This window comes from Zingiber officinale, unplaced genomic scaffold, assembly GCF_018446385.1.
Source record: "Zingiber officinale cultivar Zhangliang unplaced genomic scaffold, Zo_v1.1 ctg70, whole genome shotgun sequence".
NCBI lineage: Eukaryota > Viridiplantae > Streptophyta > Magnoliopsida > Zingiberales > Zingiberaceae > Zingiber > Zingiber officinale.
In genome coordinates this window covers 700,414-718,315 of record NW_024589966.1, presented here as the reverse complement: position 1 = coordinate 718,315, position 17,902 = coordinate 700,414, and the positions used below count along the sequence as shown (strand labels likewise).

The 17,902-nt window shown below is 48.0% G+C and overlaps 1 protein-coding gene across 1 annotated transcript; it reads left to right on the top strand.

Moving 5' to 3' along the window:
• The first annotated feature begins 1,374 nt into the window (after positions 1–1,374).
• Positions 1,375–6,640, top strand: LOC122037641 (DNA polymerase-like). The gene is made up of 3 exons (XM_042597151.1): positions 1,375–1,743; positions 1,889–2,792; positions 6,495–6,640. Exons 1-3 carry the CDS (start codon positions 1,375–1,377, stop codon positions 6,638–6,640), a joined length of 1,419 nt encoding a protein of 472 aa, XP_042453085.1.
• Positions 6,641–17,902: the final 11,262 nt, after the last annotated feature.

Here is a 17,902-nt window from a genome sequence, read left to right as displayed (position 1 = left end):
ACCTTCTCCCTCTTCCTCTCGTTAGCCCTCTCCCCTCACTTGTATCGGACAAGCAGACTCAGTTCAACTGCCCTTTCAGAGTTCCTTCCCTCTTTCAGAGCCTAATCTCATCATCTAAGGTAATGAGACCACGTCGCTAGAGCTAATTTCCTGATCGAAACTCTTGACTTTAGCACTGTAGATTCTGACTACTGGCCCTGGTTCACTACCGGACTTGAATGACTGGGATGAACTGTCTACTAGTTGAATGAGATCCATCTGCCTCGACTTTGATTTTCCAGTCGAAACCCGCATCTCTAACTTGAGCCTGGTAGACCCTCCCGATCTCGTCTCTTACGTTCGGTTAGCCAACTCTACTCTGAAAGCATCTTCGCTCTCTATTGCTTGAGTTGAGTTTGCTCGTCACCTCGTCACTCACGTCGTTTCGTACCTGTAGAGGAAGAGTTGGCTTGACGCAAAGCAAATCAGGTGAAGGGCCCGGCTCCATTAGCCATATAGAATGCGAGGGACGTGGAGTCCTCTACTGAATGAACCTCGTGCCCCGGCTTGGATACTACATTCCTATGTAAGCTACGTCGGTAAAACAACAAGCGGATAAATATAAGGATGCCCCCATAAACAGAATCCTTGTCAAGGCTTACTACGAGGCTAATGAAGCCCTTCCGCCTCTGACCTCTCTCGAAGCGAAAGACGACGAACTACTAATTAAGCTTCTTAGGGATCGCTTGCTTCTCATCCCTCAACCAACTCAAGTTATTCTGCCGAAAGCCATTTCTCTCTCTAAAAGTCAAAGTAGGAGAAGGCCAGCGCCCTCATTCATGAGGAAACTGCCCTCTTCACGCACTACCAAGCGTCGCTCGTTTTTCGTAGGGGATTTTGAAACAGTTCTAGTTAACGATGTCCAGTATGCTTATGCAGCTGCTTTAATGGAGGTGGAGCCAGGAGCAGAACTCACTCCTGAAGCAAGAAATTCCGTGGAATCATTCTTTTGCACTGAACCCAAAGAGGGCAAAACCATTGCTGACCTTAGCGAACAAGTGCTCTCAGACTTTATCATGGAATTCGAAAAAAAAAGGCTTCCAATTTTAGAACTTCTTTTTTTCACAATTTAGGACGTTGGTCTATTTTGACTTAGCTTTTATGCGAGACTTGGTATCAAAGTCCGGATGCTTTGTAGAAACAAGTACATCTACCAAGGTCTATAGGAACGAAGGCTTAGCCATACGCTTCCGCGACTCGCTTGCCTTCTTTCCTCTCAAATTGAAAATACTAGGCCAGACACTATGCCCCCATCTCGGACCAAAAGGCACAATCCCACACGAAGAAATAAGCCTTTCCACCATATGGCCTTTACGTGAGCAACTGCTAAGCTACATGAGGCAGGACGTGTTGCTCCTGGGAGGCATTATGCTCAAAGCGCAGTCACTGTGTTGGGAACGATATGGCGTCGACATAGAAAATGTGCTGTCCTCACTTGCACTAACGATCTTTCGCAAAAACTACTATAACGAAGAAGAGAACCCTATTTATGTGTTGAACCAGAACCAGGATACCTTTATATGGCGTGGTGACTTTGGAGGGCACAGTGATCTTTATTTGCCTGAGGGTGAGAACCTCTGGTACTACGACCAAAATTCACTCTTTCCGTCAGTTATGGCGTCAGAGCCAATGCCCGCAGGTGCCCGGAGAACTTCCTTGGAAGACCAGCCCTTAGAAAGCCTCTTTGGTTTCTTCGAGGCCTTAGTACAGTGCCCGGACACTATGGAAAGACCATTTCTGCCCTATCGTAGCAAAGAAGGTTCCCTTCTATTTCCGACTGGAGCCTTTCGCGGAGTATACTTTAGCGAGGAATTGAAGTACGCTATTACGCTCGGATACCAAATCACAGCGCGGGTATGTCTTTGAAAGGAAGCGAAGCCCATTCGAGCACTTCGTCAATGATCTTTACGCTTCCCGCATAGAGGCAAAAAGCACGGGGAATGAGCCCTTATCGTATCTCTACAAACTGATCCTTAATAGCATCTACGGGCGTTTCGGTATTCATCCAGAATCAGAGGTCAGTGAGATTTGTTCTCAGGCACGTTATTACGAAATACTAAAGAAAGACCCCGGCTTCAAGGACGCCCACTTATTATCACCTGAGTGCTACCTGGTTATTTATGCAAAAAATCGAGCGACAGATGAGATCTGGGAACCGCCCAAGTATTCTGCCCTTCACCTTTCTGCAGCAAGAACTTCCTATGCACGCATTAAAATGCAACCGTTTATTTCGACGAGGAGGGATTGTTTTTACAGTGACACGGACAGCCTAGTCATTAGTGAACCTCTGCCGAACGAACTCGTTTCATCAACGAAGCTGGGCTATTTCAAACTTGAGCATAGGATCAAAAGGGGGATTTTTCTCGCGTCTTACGCGCTTCAGCTCGAGGATAACAATTATATAATCAAACATAAAGGAATGGCAAAAGCACATGTCACCTTCGACTGGTTTGAAAGGCAGCTGCTGGACCCAAAGGATATCACGATTCAAAATCCCTTTCGCATCATGTGGTCCAACTTAACAATGAGGCAAGTAGAAACACGAATTCGTTTACGCATTCTTTCCGGCACCAAACGGGATTTAGTTTATGATGATAATGGCAAGTGGATAGGCACCAAGCCCATCAAGATCATTGACCTCGGAAACCCGGAGCAAACGGCCCTAATGAAAAGCACAGAAGAACGCATGACGGAATTACGAGAGGAGAATCTGCGACTACGTAACCTCCTCCTCCAAGGGGATAAGGATAAGGGTGAGAGCCAAAAAGGAGATCCGGCTAATAAAGAGAGAAATGAAGAAGACACACGGGGGGTGCACACATGGGTCTTCGTACCTTGGCGAATTCTTTGTCATAAAATCATTCATCTATTTGAACAGCGAAAGGAAGAAGGCGGTCTTAAGTGGCCTTCATAAATTGCTCGATTTTTGGGTAAAACGTAGGAGACCACCCCCCAGAAGCAATCGAGAGAATAGTTACAATAAGAAAGAAGGAAGGTCTAACAGGTTAATTCAGCATAACACCCCGGGCGGCGCACCCCCCCTCTCTTGTACTATAAGTAGTCTCCTTCCAAGCAATTTACCTACTTAAAAGAAGATTTAGTCGCTTATATATATATATAAAGAAAGAAGCAGTGATAGGCCGCGCTGATTTGTACTCTTCTCTTTCTTATTCTAACTGTGTTTCCTGTCGGTTACTCTTCTCTTGGGAGGTGGTCCCCCTAATGAGAGAGCTTCATTCTAGTTTAGCACATCGTCTCCTCTTTTTTTTGCTTTGATGAATGAGACGGTTGATGATTTTCTGGCAAAGGATTTTCCACCGTGCTCTCACCCATGCAAAGGCACCACGTGATCGCGAGACTTCTTTATTTTGGAGCAGGCGCGTGATTTCTTCCTGTAGTAATTGGGTGCTCTTATGTGCGCGCTCCTCTATATGTTTGATTATTCTCTCAGTATGATTAGCGTCATCCATATCAATGACTTTTTTGGGCTTAGTGGCTATCCATCGATTCTGCTCATCGTACACTAGATCTCGCTTAGTTCCCGGAAGAATTCGCAAGCTAACCTTTGTTTCCACTTTTCGGATGGCCAGTCCAGATGATCCGGAACGGATTGTGAATGGTAACCTCCTTAGTGAGGTTTAGGTCTTGGAGCTGGCGTTCAAACCATCGAAAAGTCACATGCGCTTTGGCCGGTCCTTTATGGCGTAAAATCAAAGTCTCGTTCTCTAGGTGGAGCGCGTAGGATTTGGGGGCAAGGGCAAGAAAGATGCCTTTCTTTATCTTGTATTCAAACTTTAAAAGCCCGAGCTCCGTGGGGGAGACGAGGTCTTTGGGGAGGGGTTCGCGAATTATGATACTGTCAGTATCGGAGTAGAAAGAATCGTTGCGCGCAACGTGAGGATGCATTACTATACGGGCATAGGCTGTGATTGACGCAGATAAATGGACGGCTGAATAACGTGGAGGTTCCCTCGTCGGGGCAATCATTTCGATTTTTAACGAATTTGACTAAATAGCATGTATCAGAGATTTGATAAGCGTCCTTCAGCCCTAAGTCGTTCATTATGAATTCTTTATAGCGGGCCTCCGTGCATATCTCTAGAACTTCGGACTCTGGATGAATTCCGAGTCGGCCGTAGGCCGCGTTGAGTACAAGTTTGTACAAATATGACATTGGTTCATTACCCGCCTTTTTCGCCTCTTGTCGTGAGCTGTACAAATCAGTAACAAAGCTTTCGAATGGACTGGGTCTCTTCTCAAAGGTGTACCCCCGCGGTGATCTTGTATCCAAGAGTCACGGCATACTTGAGTTCCTCAGAAAAAGAAAGACCTTGGAAAGCGCCAGTTGGAAAGAGAAGTGTGCTATTTTTGGTTCGATAAGGAAGAAAGGGTCGCTCAATCGTATCCGGGCACCAGATGAGAGCATTAAAAAATCCAAAAAGATTATCCAGTGGCTCTTTCTCCAAATTCGTTTTCCAGACGGGTGCTCCGGCGGGCATTGCTTTTGACTTCATGATAGAAGCGAACAAACCGTTAACATCATAGTAGTACAGGTCCTCTCCCTCGGGAATATATACGTCTGAGTGCCCCCCGAAGTATCCCTTACGTATGAAAGAATCTGAATTTCGGTTAAGCGGTTCTCTTCGGAATAATCTTTCTTGCGAAAGATGGTAAGCGCTAAGGAAGAAATAGTAAAAACGTTCTCAATGTCAACTACGTATGCCTCCCAGCAGAGAGTTTGGGTCTTTTGCATGATTCCACCCAAAACAAGGACGTCTTGCTTGATATAGTTGAGGAGTTCTTCACGCAGAGCCCAAAAAAAAGTAGGAGAAAGAGATATGGTCATGGTCAATTATCCCTTTTTCTCCCAAATGTGGACAGAGCGTTTGGCCTAAAGTTCTTAAATTGAGTGGTAGCAAAGCCATGGAGTCTCTATAGCGAATCACTAAGCGCCCCCTCCCGCGGTAAACCTTGATCTCATATATATACTGATTACGGCACAAAGTGCGCACTCTTGCCCCTTGCCTGGCATAAAAATGGAGCAAAAATAGACCGTCAAAGCGACCCAGATTGTGGTAGAAACAAGTGCGAATTCCCGTGTAGGATGCTCGGATCTCTAACCGATGCGTGAAGTCAGAAAGTATAATAAAGCTTTGATCCTCAAAGGAGGTGGTGTCCAAGGGCTCTTCCTTGCAGAAAAAAGGAGGAGACCCTCTTAATGGAAGATGGAGTAAGCTCATCATTTGGCCCGATCTCCATGAAGGCAGAAAAGGGTGCTGAACGTCGTTCACGAGGACCGTTTCGAAGTCAGCGACGAAAAAGGAGCGCTTTGTCTCGCTACTTCGTGATGCTGGGTACTTGGTTATAATCCCTGGTGAGAGTATAGTGGTCCTTTTATTCCTAGACAGAGAGATGGGTCGCGGCAGATCCACCTTACTTGGTTGAATAGTCAGAAGTCACCGTTCCTTTATAATCATCATGACCAGTGAGTCTTCCCGCGCCTCAATTGTGGTAAGGGGCGGATGGTTTTCACTCACATGGTTTTCACTCACTACGAAATAGGTGCGCAAGAATATCTTCGTCACCGACGTTTCTTCCCCGTATTTGTCCGCCTCTACTTTGACCAACTCGGATAATTTGAGACATGGAGAAATCCGTGCCCTCCCCTACATAGGGAATGGCTCGCCCCAAAGTATAACTAAAAGATCCCAGAAATGGGGATTCCAATGAATAACCAAAGGTGGCTTTGACGTAGGACGCGGGGATATTCTCCACATATTTGACCAAAAGACGAAGGAAGCGCATTTCCGATTCCATTTGCTGGAGGGGGTGATTCCGGGAAAGTTGTTTGAAGATAGGCGCAGCCAGGAAAAACGATTTTACAGGAGCTTGGCCCCATAGATGATTCTAAGAGGGGCCAAGTCGAAACGATCTGGGCTAAATTCAGACTATGTTGTCCCCGCACTCGTAAGATGACTGCGAGAGGAGCTGTACTTGATATGGTCAAGTGCAAAGAAAAGCACCAACTCCTTGTTCATTTAGAACCCATTGTTTACGTTTCTGTGAAAAAGACAATGAAAATCAGGACCCCCGCGAGGGGGCCAGAAACCTGTGAAAAGCAGCACGGATGTCTGATCCCTACGGACCGACAGTCAAGTAGAATAGGCGCGATCGAGACTCTCTTTATATGTGACTTCGGTTTTCACACGAAGCTTGATGACAACAGCGCGACTAGGCGCAACTATACCCAACAATTGGGTACTTGTATCTACAAGCGACTACTATAGAGTGGGTAAGGCATAGAGATATATCTAGTAGTATACTAGTGAGTCAATATCTCTTTACTCACTAATTGATCAAAATTAGTACAGAAAAAGATAAAAAAAAGGTATTGCTACCAGAAAAATGAGACCTATAATTTGAATTCTTCTGCCTTTTACTTAAAAACTTCGAAGATGAAGATCCCATCCTTCGGAAAAAGCACTTCTTCCTTGAAGCCTCATATGAAGCGGTCTCAGATCCTCTTCGAGTAGTCCTTCTTCGGAGCCTGCTCGTTGCTCGCATCTGCTTGCTAGCAGCTGCTCGCTATCATGAATCTTGAAGAAATGACCTGAATCCTAAGGCAATATGTAATGCATTAAAGTCCACTGATATGAGCTCTATTCTTAGCTACAATGGCTTTCTTCCTATCGTAAAGGTATAGGACTTGTAAAGAACTATATATATGGATGAGAAGAGGAACATTATCTAGATAGATGAGAAGTTGATCCAGTTGCGGATCCAGTAGTGTTGCTAAGCTTTGCGACTAAGTGCTGGTACAGGGCAGTTTTCAGTTTAGTTATTCAGATGGGAGAGGCTGGCTACTAAGTGGTGGTGCAGGGCAGTTATTAGTTTAGTTCTTCAGTTCAGATGGTGAAGCGGAGGATGGAGGGGGATTAGGCTCGAGGGATTAGGCCTATGTTCCGATTCAGACAATGAGGAAAGGGGGCTTCTTCCTGCCACCACCACGTTGTCTAATTGGGTCTCCACTTCTTCCCGGATCTTGGGCCCATGCTGGAAGAGAAGAGGGGGAGGGTCTGCTGAGATGGGCAAAAATGAAAGAAATTGTACAATTAGTTACACTTGATCCTTGATTATATGCGATGCGAGTGCTCCCCATCTACTTCTGTCTTTTGGGTCCTCCATGCTCTATTAGTACAGTCTTAGTCTCTCTTATAAACTATATAGTTCTTTATTAAAATATAATTATATATATATAATTATTTTAATACTAATCTTTATTTATAAGGGCATCTTTAGGTGGATTTTTCGATTAGCTTCTCGCTTCTGCTCGGGAGTCCGCTTCTTCTGTTCTGCTCAGGAGTCCGCTTCTTCTGCTCGGAGTGCTAAAATCCACTTGGGCTGGGAGTCGGAACTCCCGCCTTATATAGCGGATTTCCTTAGTGGATGTCCTATCCTAGTGGGGAGGTCTGATAGGAATGAATGGTGGGGAGGTCTGGTCTGAGAGGAATGGTTTTTCGGGGGAAGGGTCTGATAGGAATGAATGGTGGGGGGGTATTCTAGGAATGCATGGTTTCGGGGGATGGGGAAGATAGGAATGCATGGTTTCTATCGGGGGATGGGCCTGAGAGGAATGAGAGGAATTAAAGGTTTGGGGCAGGGCAGGCACTTGATTGATAGGAAGGGTGTCTTAGACTTGAGATGCTGATAGGAAGGGTGTCTTAGACTTGATGCTTCGAGATGGATATAGATGATGGATGAATGAATTCGACTTCGCTACAAAAATGCTCTCTGCCGCTGAGGGCTTCTACCGCATGTAGCTACGCAAGAGATGAGCACTGCCGCATGTAGCTACGCTTCAATTGGCTGTTGCTTCGCTTCATTTGTCCATTCCGCTTTCTACCGCATGTAGCTTCGCAAGAAAGGCACTGCATAAAGCTGCAAGCTCAGCTCCACTCCTAAACGCTGCAAGCTCAGCAATGCTCTCTACCGCATGTAGCTTCGCCCCATTTGTTGCTGCCGCATGTAGCTATCGCAATGATGAATGCTCTCTGCCGCATGTAGCTATCGCGGAATTTCTCGGCCGCTCCTCGCTCATGTAGCTATCGCGGAATTTCTCGGCCGCTGCAATTGGCCGTTTGTCGGGTTTGAGATCTTTCTTTCCCATTATTTGCAGTTAGTTCGCTGCCACCGCTCCGTGGGCCGGCTTTGTCTTTCGTGTCTGTGAATAAGACCATTCCAATCCTTTGCTTCTATTCGGTGGACTAGTCCCGCTCGCCTAATTCGCTCAAGCAATGGGAAGAGTTAAGCAACTGTCCTGCCACTTTCCAGCAACTGTCCGGCCAACACTAGCCGCTTTCTTCGGGGAATGACTCCTCGTTGTGCTGCTTAGCGTCACTCAGAAGTGCTTGCTCAAGAACCATAGGGAGCGATATAGTCGAACGAAAGTGACGCCTGTCCTCTTTCTTATGGGTGTGCAACTTATTGGATTGGACGAGTACACGATGTAGTTAGTAGGCGATTTGTGTTCAATCGCATTGTTTGGAGTTCTGACTTGGATAGGTCTAGAAAAGAAAGGCACACCTCCAACCAGATGGAGTAGAGGTAGAGGTCGAGACGCAGTGATAGAGTAAGGCCGAACTCAAGCCAAGGAAGAGTGGTCGAACCGAGGAGCGAATGTAAGCCGAAGCGAAAGATCAATCCAAGGAGCAAGACCATTACAAGTCCACTAGGACCCGAAAGCGACCTACATGGTGTCCTCGACCGAATCACGGTGCCCTCGAACGACCTAGATGCCCTTTCTCTATACCAATAGTGGTGATATTTGTAGCATTCTCGTCACAAGAGTGAGATGATTGGATGTCGAATAAGGGAGCGAACGAAGAGAACGTTCTTATTATAACCTCTTTCATGAGTCGGCTTTCCTTGGCTCCTACGGGAGCAACCTCTTTCTTAAGACCCGTGACTACTTTAATGGGACGGGAGCCTTAAGCATAGGACCGCTGACTGGAGCACCCTTATTATTTCTTCTTTTATATATCTTATAACAAAAGATCAGAAGCAATGGTTCGTGCTCAAACTACCATAGAGGATTCGGCTGCCAATTCTTTCTAAGCCAGAGACAAGAGAGTGAATTGAATGGCAAAAGAACAGAGTAGGAGTGGGAATGGGACGAGGAGAGCCTAACGGAACCCATTCACCAGAGACATATAGGGGGATGAGCCCGGGTAGAGAGGCAGGGAAGGCTTTCTTTATTGGCTGGAGGGCACCGAAGCAGCTGTCATGTGGGCTAAGAGGGGGCGGTTCAGCTGGAAAGAGAGGTCCCAGGCTCTTGTGATTGATGCAAAGAGTCCGAGAGGAGCGGCTTGAAAGGTTGAATCGCCTAGCTACCACATAGATAGGAGTCAGAAATCCAGTGAACGAGAGCGCATCCCGAGGGAGCAATTGGAGAATGAGAGGATTGATTCCGCAGTAGGTAGGGGTGGGACGAGCGAGTACCGATAGAGGGAGACCCCACATATATGGAGCTCCGGAGAAAGCACAATCGGAGTTCCGGTCATAGAAGTTAGGAGCGACAGAGAACACGCGAAGAAGAAGGACTGCTGGCGATAGAGGTGCGGAGCGAGACCAGCAGTCAGTACAGTCAGATATGGTCAGAGGGAAAGATCAAGAGTGAGAAGTAGCCAATTCGCTCGAGCAGATCTTATCAGGATCCTTCCCAGCATCATCAAGTAGAGTAGATCTAATCCAGTACTATAAAGAAAGGGAGGCCTCTCGACGGATGGCCCTGCTGGGATCAACCTTCTCTGCTGCCGCTTTAGCTTCCAAGTAATGGTCCCTAGGCTTATTGGCCTATTCCAATAGGATAGCGCCTGATCGCCTACCGAAGACTCATGGAGAGAGGGAAAGGCTCCGTCACTACTCCTGGTGAAGAACACGGAGCGGTAGGCTAATCTTCGTGGGCGGCGAATTGGAGCCGAGACAGAAAAGCAGCGGAAGATCGATGCGTTGGAGTCGAAGGAGACCCGGGTGCCTTAGAGTGCGTAGCCACTATCCTCCCCCTGGTCGCCTCGTGCGGTACGGAAGGAAAGGTGCGGAGCGGGAAGCAATCAGTCATAGGGATCCGAGCCCACGTTATAGCTGCCTCTGAGACCACTACTAATATGCGAAGTCGAAGAAATGTGATGCCCTGCACGAAAAGCATATAATAGTTCTTAGTTCAGTCCGCTTCTATATCATTCCAATTGTCGAGTTTTAGAATGAGGTCATTAAAGGTTGACTCGCCCGCCCGGGTCCGCTTTCCCCAATTGGATAGTCATCGGTATGAGAAGCGAGATAGTTGAGACAGCATAGCTCGTCCGTCACTCTCTTTAGTAGGAGCATTAGCAGCCAATAGTGCTTGTGGATCTCGAATCCTATACTTATATATAGGAGTTATGAATCAAATGAGTCGACTCGGGAGCACTTCTTAATAAGAAAAGAGGGCCGATTTTGAACTAGTAGATAAGGGCTCTGCAGCCGGGGCATTCAAGATTCAAGTCTCCAAGACCAGAACAGGGACGGGTATGACCAATCAAAGGAACCAATTTAGACCGATTCTTCCGAGCACGAAATGAACTCGAAAAACACAGAAATTCAAGAGCCAAAGACAGAAATGAAAGACTTGCGAAATGCTGTCCAAATTGACGAACGAAATGTGAAAAGCGCGAACTCTACTTCAAGAATTAGAGGACCGAGCGACGTATTATATTTGTGGGAGGTCTCTATCTAGTTCAGGCTCGGTCTTCCATTCCGGTAGGCTCCTTTCACGGGATTTTGCTTGGAACGAACGCGTCTGACTACGAGCTACTTAACGGGTCTGGTTCGCTCCGCACCTTGCTTTCGTCCGCCTCACTGGTTCCTCTCTGGGTTCCTGCATCTCTAACTTGGTCTTGCACTCCCTACCGCTCACCTGGCACCTATCAGAAGGTGCTTCCGCGTGGCTATATCTCCCGACTTCCCTCGGAAGGCAAGACTAGAGGCCCTGAGCCCTGAACTTAGTCAAGTCCATTGAATAGCTCCAGCTCCGCACCTCGCTTTCTTCACTGCTCTTTCTTTCTTGACTTACGATGACTTGAATTTCTGCTCTCTTGCTTTGCTATCAACTATGTGTGATGAATTGACTATTCTAGATTCCTCCCTATCTCTTTCTTTCTTAGTAGTCGCACAAATGAGGAAGTGAGCTACTAGTCGGATCTCTGCTTGGCATAGGCTCGGATCTTAGAAGACAGTAGGATCGGACGGAGATTATATAAAAGTGGGCTCGGTCGGATATAAAAAGAGAGTGTTTTCGCTCCATCCGGTCGAATTCCAATCTAGGTGTGACCACGGTCGAGCATCTGCTTTTATTTAGCGCGTGTTCGGACAGTGAGAAGCTCCGCGTCATTACATTCGCTCGTCGGCGACACTGTTCTCAAACTAAGGTCGGCTCACAAGTTCTATTCCTTTTCCTCCATCCTATTTCTGCCGCATTTCGTTTCACTCTTCCTATTTCTGCCGCACGTAGCTCTACTGCTCTTTCGACTCCGCTCAACTCGACTGAGATTCCATCTAGATCTATGTGGGATCGGATCTCTATCTCTATGAATGGTTGCTGAATGAGACTAGAAAAGCCGTCTACTACTGAAATGAACTCATCCATTGCTCAACTATAGTATAGTAGAGTAGTCTCTCGCTCGTTCACTCGCTCTATCGTGCCAATTTCTTTCTCATTGCTAGCTCATTCCCGGACCGGAGAATCTTCCTAGTGAGGGGGAGGGACTGGGACTGACTACTGGAATAATATATGTCTGGCTGGACCACCTAGCTGGAGGTCTGCTCCGGTAGGGATCTTCGACCGGCTCGCTGGCGATAGACCTTCCCACCTGCCTTCAATGGCCTCAGCCCTCGCTCCGCACGCACCTCTCACTCAAGTTCATTGGTAGAGTCTGCTGTCCTATGAATCCTCGCTTGGTCTTGTCTTTCCCGCCTCATCTCATATCATTCGGTCCAGAAGGCTTGACCAAGACGAAGCGAAGTCGGAGCGACTAAAGAAGTGGAGCGCAGTGAATATGCTCGCCTGTCAGTCCACCGATGCACCGCTGCTTTTCCTCACCAGCTAATAGAATTAGGTGCTTCGTACGCGGACTCTACGTATGCTTGCAGGCCTGGCAAGGACAGTGACGAGAAGCAGCAGATCAGTTTAGCCGATAGCTGTCCAAAGAAAGACTCCCCGCGTCGACTTCGCAAGAGCTCCACCGGGCCATCATATAGCAGTGAAATTCTGAACCTTTGTTGCCATCCGCTCCCGAATGGACGGCACTACTCTTCGACTTCGCTTTATTTGTTTCGTTATAATAGAGCCAATCTTCTCCAAGTAAATGTAGTGACTGTCAGCTGAGATAGAGTAGCTACGGGAGCCAATGTGCTGGGCAACTATGGGTCACGGAGCTTAGCGCTCGACCCGCCTCGCCGGTCATCCTTATGGCGAATCAAAGCGCAATCAGTACCTTTGATTGGCGAAGGTCTGCTCTAATAGTGGAGCAGATTGCTTCAATTGCTTCACTTCAATTGCTTCATTTGGTCTGGTGGGGGAGAGAGCAAAATAGTGGTTCTTGCTATATGCTTAACACTCCCTAGTCTAACGCATTTTCTCGAGCATTTTCTCGAGCATGAAACTCAGCTAGAGCTAGTCGAACGCGGATGATCTTGCATGATACTCGTGATCAAGAGAGCATTGCATTCAACTATAGTGATCAAGATCGCATTCAACTATATGCTAGTGAAGAGTCTCCGATTGCACTTGAGATGGTGGATTCAACTCTGCAATTCTCTCTCTTCGACGATTGCTTGCATTCAACTCGTGATCAAGATCGCATTCAACTATATGCTTAACACATGCAAGTCTCATTTTCTCTTGCATTCAACTCGTGATCAAGATAGATAAAGATAGTCTCGCATGAAACTCCGCTAGTCTAAGATCAAGGATTGCATGAAACTTGAGATGGTGGATTCAACTGCTGCTGGCTCCACTTCCGAACATCAACGATTGCATGATGCCTAGTCGAACATCAATAAAGAAAGGTGTGCTCGCGCTGGCTCGTTCGTCGTTTGCAGTCGAGTTTTGTGCGTAATAAAATGCGTTCTGCCGTCGAACGCTTTGTTCTCGTTCCGCTGCGCTAGAAAGGCATTGCATAAAGCTGCAAGCTCAGCTCCACTCCAAGGACGCTGCAAGCTCAGCAAGGAGTGCGTTCTGCCGCACTGCGCTTCGCTCCGTTTGGCCGTTCCTCCTCGCTCCTCGCTCATGTAGCTATCGCTTCATTTGGCCGTTGCTCCGTCTGGAGTGCTGCAATGTTCTCGTTCCGCTTCGCTAGAAAGGCATTGTGCTTTATTTAACCCAAGATTCCGCTATCGCTTCATTTGGCCGTTGCTTCGCTCCGTTTGGCTGTTGCTTCGCTTCGATTGGCTCTGCCGCATGTAGCTTCATTTGAAGAGGAGTTTCGCTGGTAGTTTTCGCCTGTATTTCCTTCGTGGCGGGTGCTGGATCAGCAGTTCGTTTTCGCGCATTTCGCTGGTCTCTTACATAAGCGAAGTCGAAAGTAGTGCTCTTGGGATAAGATCGGGAGTTCGGTCGGGGGACCAGCTCCACTTCACTATGCCTATCTATGCCTGGATCGAAGAGCTTTCATTGGATGGAGAAAAGGATAGATCCCGGTCAAGTGGAGGGGGAGTTGGTGCTTTCGAGAGCCGGAGCCCATCTAAGAAGCCGGAGTACCGAGAAGTTACGGGAAGAGAACCCGCGCATGGTAGATTAGCCATAGTTGATGAAGCACACACGCGTCACGGGTCTCCATTCGTCGGTTCGAATCCGATTCCTACTCTCTATCTACTAGGCTGGGCTGGTGGGGAAGGCTCCTATAGTATAGAAAGGGCAAATGGTTCCTCTACGGAAGCATCAAATGGTTCGGCCATCACTTTTGGACCATGCACCTCAGCTACCGCATTCCGCTTCAATTGGCTCGACTTCGCATTCGGTATAGTCCCAATCGGGTCCCTGCTATCGGCTATTGGGAATAGGCATGGGATGTCTAATCGCTCATCGCATCCGGATCGCATCCGGTCCTCAACGGAGATTCATTCTTTTCCGGTCCTGAACTACGAGTCATGTTCTTGGAGGTGCTGAACAGACCTACGATTCACGTCCTTCACTAGCCCTTCTTTCCGGTCCTGAACGGAGATTCATATCTCTCTCTGGCGTAGCACCTCTCGACTTCGCGTATAGCTATCATCTATTGTAGTGCTCGATGGGACGAGGTGGAAGCCCTATGAAGCTAGTGCGGAACTGAGCCCTTGTTAGAGGTGGAGGACTGGCCGTGCGACGAAGAAGGTCCGGGCAACGGGAGAAGGCAACGTGAGGAGATGGCCGTTCTGCAGGTACAAGGAGTGCGGTAGTGGAAGGATTAAAAAAGCCACATCAGCAGTATTTTATCTCGCTGATCCCGCTCCTCCAAAAGTAGAGGGCAACGTAGGGCTCTCCTATCCCGAGACTAGGGCAAGAGTAATGGAATCTCTCCCGAAACTAGGGCATTTGGCAAGGAGAATTTGAGCCTTGACCCGCTACTTGTTCTGTTCTGGATAGATGCCCCAACGCGGGACCATACTATATATATCCCCACCCAATCCGACCGGCATGTCCGTCCTCCCACTCCCAACCACGGGGACAGGCAGAGCTCAGCAGACTAGGGACAAAGGACGGGAGCTTTCTTTATATACTAGCAAGGGAGACTATGCCTCCACAGGACAGTTTCTGCTCGGAGCAGCTCGGAAACTCCTCGACCAGAGATGTTCTGATTGGTACTTGAGCCCTCTACTCTACTATGATCTACTCATTGAACCACGCGAACGCTGAGCCATGATCAAAGTCATAGACCGGGTCCGACCAAGCATACCGACATAACCTGACTGAAGCTCCGGGAATGAAAGCACTACTAGAGACGGTGATATTAGACGTTAATGCTGCCGCGGCCTCCCCTGGTAGAGCTCAGAAGTTAGCGAATTGGAGCCAAAGACCGAGGACCAGATAAGGGGCTCAGCAGCTCTCTCTTATTGAATAGCGGACCGACTCAAGCACTCTTCAGTCTCGGGTGCAGAGCGAAGACTCATATGAGCGCAAGAAAGGAGACCAGTGTCGCAGAGTCAAACCCAACCAATTCAAGATAGGCGGACAAGTAGATATTCAGTGCTCAGAAGGGAACCCTTGCACGGAGAGACAACTAATCGAACGAACGGTAGGTTAGAGAAGAAAGAGCGTGGTCATCGCATTCGTCCCGCTCCTGCCCACATAATCCGCATAACTAAACAATGAAATGAAACTGGGTTGGCTAACCTCAGATCAGGGAAAGACTCAAAAGGAGGGACTCAAGAAGGAGAGCGCAGTTCAGATGCTAGCCTCCGCCCCTCAGACCCATGCTCAGATAGACCGAACCTCGAGCCCATGGTTCAGAGTGTTTAGAGGGAAGGCCCCATATCCATTGTGCTTACACACAAGTAGTACTCCCGAGCACCTAGTGAAGGAGCCATCGTACCCAGCTGAGCCCTCAATCAGAAAGCAATACAGCATTCGAGCAGGCCCCCCACTCCGTAAGCTGATTCAGATAGTGATGGAGTCTGACCCAAATTCACTGCTTCAGTCTTGTATTGACCTAGGCTGAAGCTTTGTCCTTTTTTAGACGCAAAGGGCTCACCCACTCATATATTTTAAGCTGGGATGGAAGAAGATCTGCTCGAAACTACTCGACCGCCATCCAGATCTGCCTTCTCTGCCTCGGTCTTCGCACACGAAGAGAGGTGGGGACCGGACCTGGCCCTCATTCACATGTCAGGAGCGAATGACGCGTGCGTGTTGACGATCGAAAAAGAAGTGCTCTGTTCTCTGCGATGTTCTCAGAATGCAATGTGACCCTCGAGGTCCCTAATCAAGAGAAGATCAGGAGAGGCAGCAGCAGTGCGAAGGGAGGGACAACCAATGCAATGAGAAGGTGCGTAGCGAGGTGGAGGTGGCTACGTATGAAACGAGTGCAGGGCAGTTCAAATCCAGCAGAGGAATGAACTCGCCTCCCTCGAACAGAACGATTGAACTGAGACAGACGAGTGCTTTCTGATCAGATGCAGAGGAGCAGAGATCCAGGAAGCCCTCATCAGTAGGAGGGAAGGAATGGGACGCGCGCTGAATTCGGTGCGATAGCTTTTGGCAGGAGAGGCGGTAAAGCTATGAGTAGTCCTCTCCGATACCTAACCCTCTTGTCATTATGTGAACGATCGCCTATATGGCAGTGCGAATGAGTAGGCTCTACAAGTAGTCAAAGGAAAGCCGACGGAAATCCGCGAGTGAAACGACGAGCGAATGCAATGACGCAGAAGTTTTTATGATCTCTTTAGCAGAGAAGTGACGCAGGCTGACAGGACATCGAATCCGGGGTGTGGGGACGCCTTTCTTTAGTCTCAGGTCTCAAGTGAGGGAGCCAATTTAGAAGTGAGGAGCTTTATTGCCCGCGACGCAGAAGAGTGAAGAGGAATTTGATTACCCGTCCGCGACTAACTGACTGACAATTATCATTATAATTGACGAGGGGCGGAGCGAAGTTGTGAACGACATAAGGAACGTACGGGAGCGACTACTGGCGAAACTCCAAGCTATAAAGATCGGCAAGCGCGGAACAGATCGTTAATCGAGGCCTTCCATAGTGTAGCACTGCTTCAGTCTAATAGCTGGTTGCGAGGACCAAAAGGCGAAGCGGACGTTCGAGTCAGGCTGCCCATTCGACATCAGCCATCTGCTTTGATCACGGCTTCCTTCTATCCATTCCACAAAAAAAAGAAGAAAGTAGGATTTCTCACTTCTCTGTCTTTATTAAGAACAAAATGGCGCTATTGCTGAGTCCGAAGCAAGAAAAGAGTGATCGAAATCGCGAATAAGAAAGTATCCGCGTTGCGGGTGAAAATCCAAGTCACCCAATCAAGTGAGAAGCGAAGTCGAGGAGTAGAGGGACGAGTAGAGTAGATAGGAGAATCCGCGAATGACGCTCGAGGTACCATCAGATCTGGAGCGAACGTGAGATAGACTATGAGCGTGAGCGGTTGGTCAGAAGCACTTCCGCGGATGGTCAGATGCCGAGGAAAGACGGACACGAAAAGGAGGGCTCGCCTATGCGAATAGAGGACTGCACTCCGGATAGGAGGTGGGACCAATTGGAAGAGAGAGAAATCCGCGAACGTCGACTATGAGTAGAAAGTCAGGGCTCAAGCGAACAATAAAGAAGGTCGAAGATCAGTAGAGCGCTAGGAAGTCGAGTAAGCGGATCTATGGTAAGGGAGGAGGAGCGAAAGAGAGAGTGGAATCTTCAACTATCATCCAAAGTGCCCGATCTATAGCAAAGTGCCCGATCTATAGCGTTTGCAGATGATATCGGGTTAGGGAGGACTCATTGAAGCTCTGTTCTGACTGGCTGTGAGTTGAATGAAAGAAGCAGAAGGACCTTTAGGGGAAGCAATGGTTAAGTTAAGAGAATCCGTCTCGGGACAGGTTGGAGAGTCCAGCTTTCTTTCTCTTCTTGGGATCTGCCTAGCTAGAGTAGCATGAGCAGTCTCGGTTAGGTGTGCCCAGCCTTAATAGTGAGATGGACTCGGTGAAGGCTGAGGGTTTTTGGAGTTGGCCTAGCTCGCGGTTCCGGAATTCCGAATAAGCTACCTTTTCATTTAAATCTTTCTGCAATAGGAGCAAACGACAGTGACGCAAAGAGGAAAGAGCTCAAATTACATAGAAGAAGGACACATTCAATTCGCTATC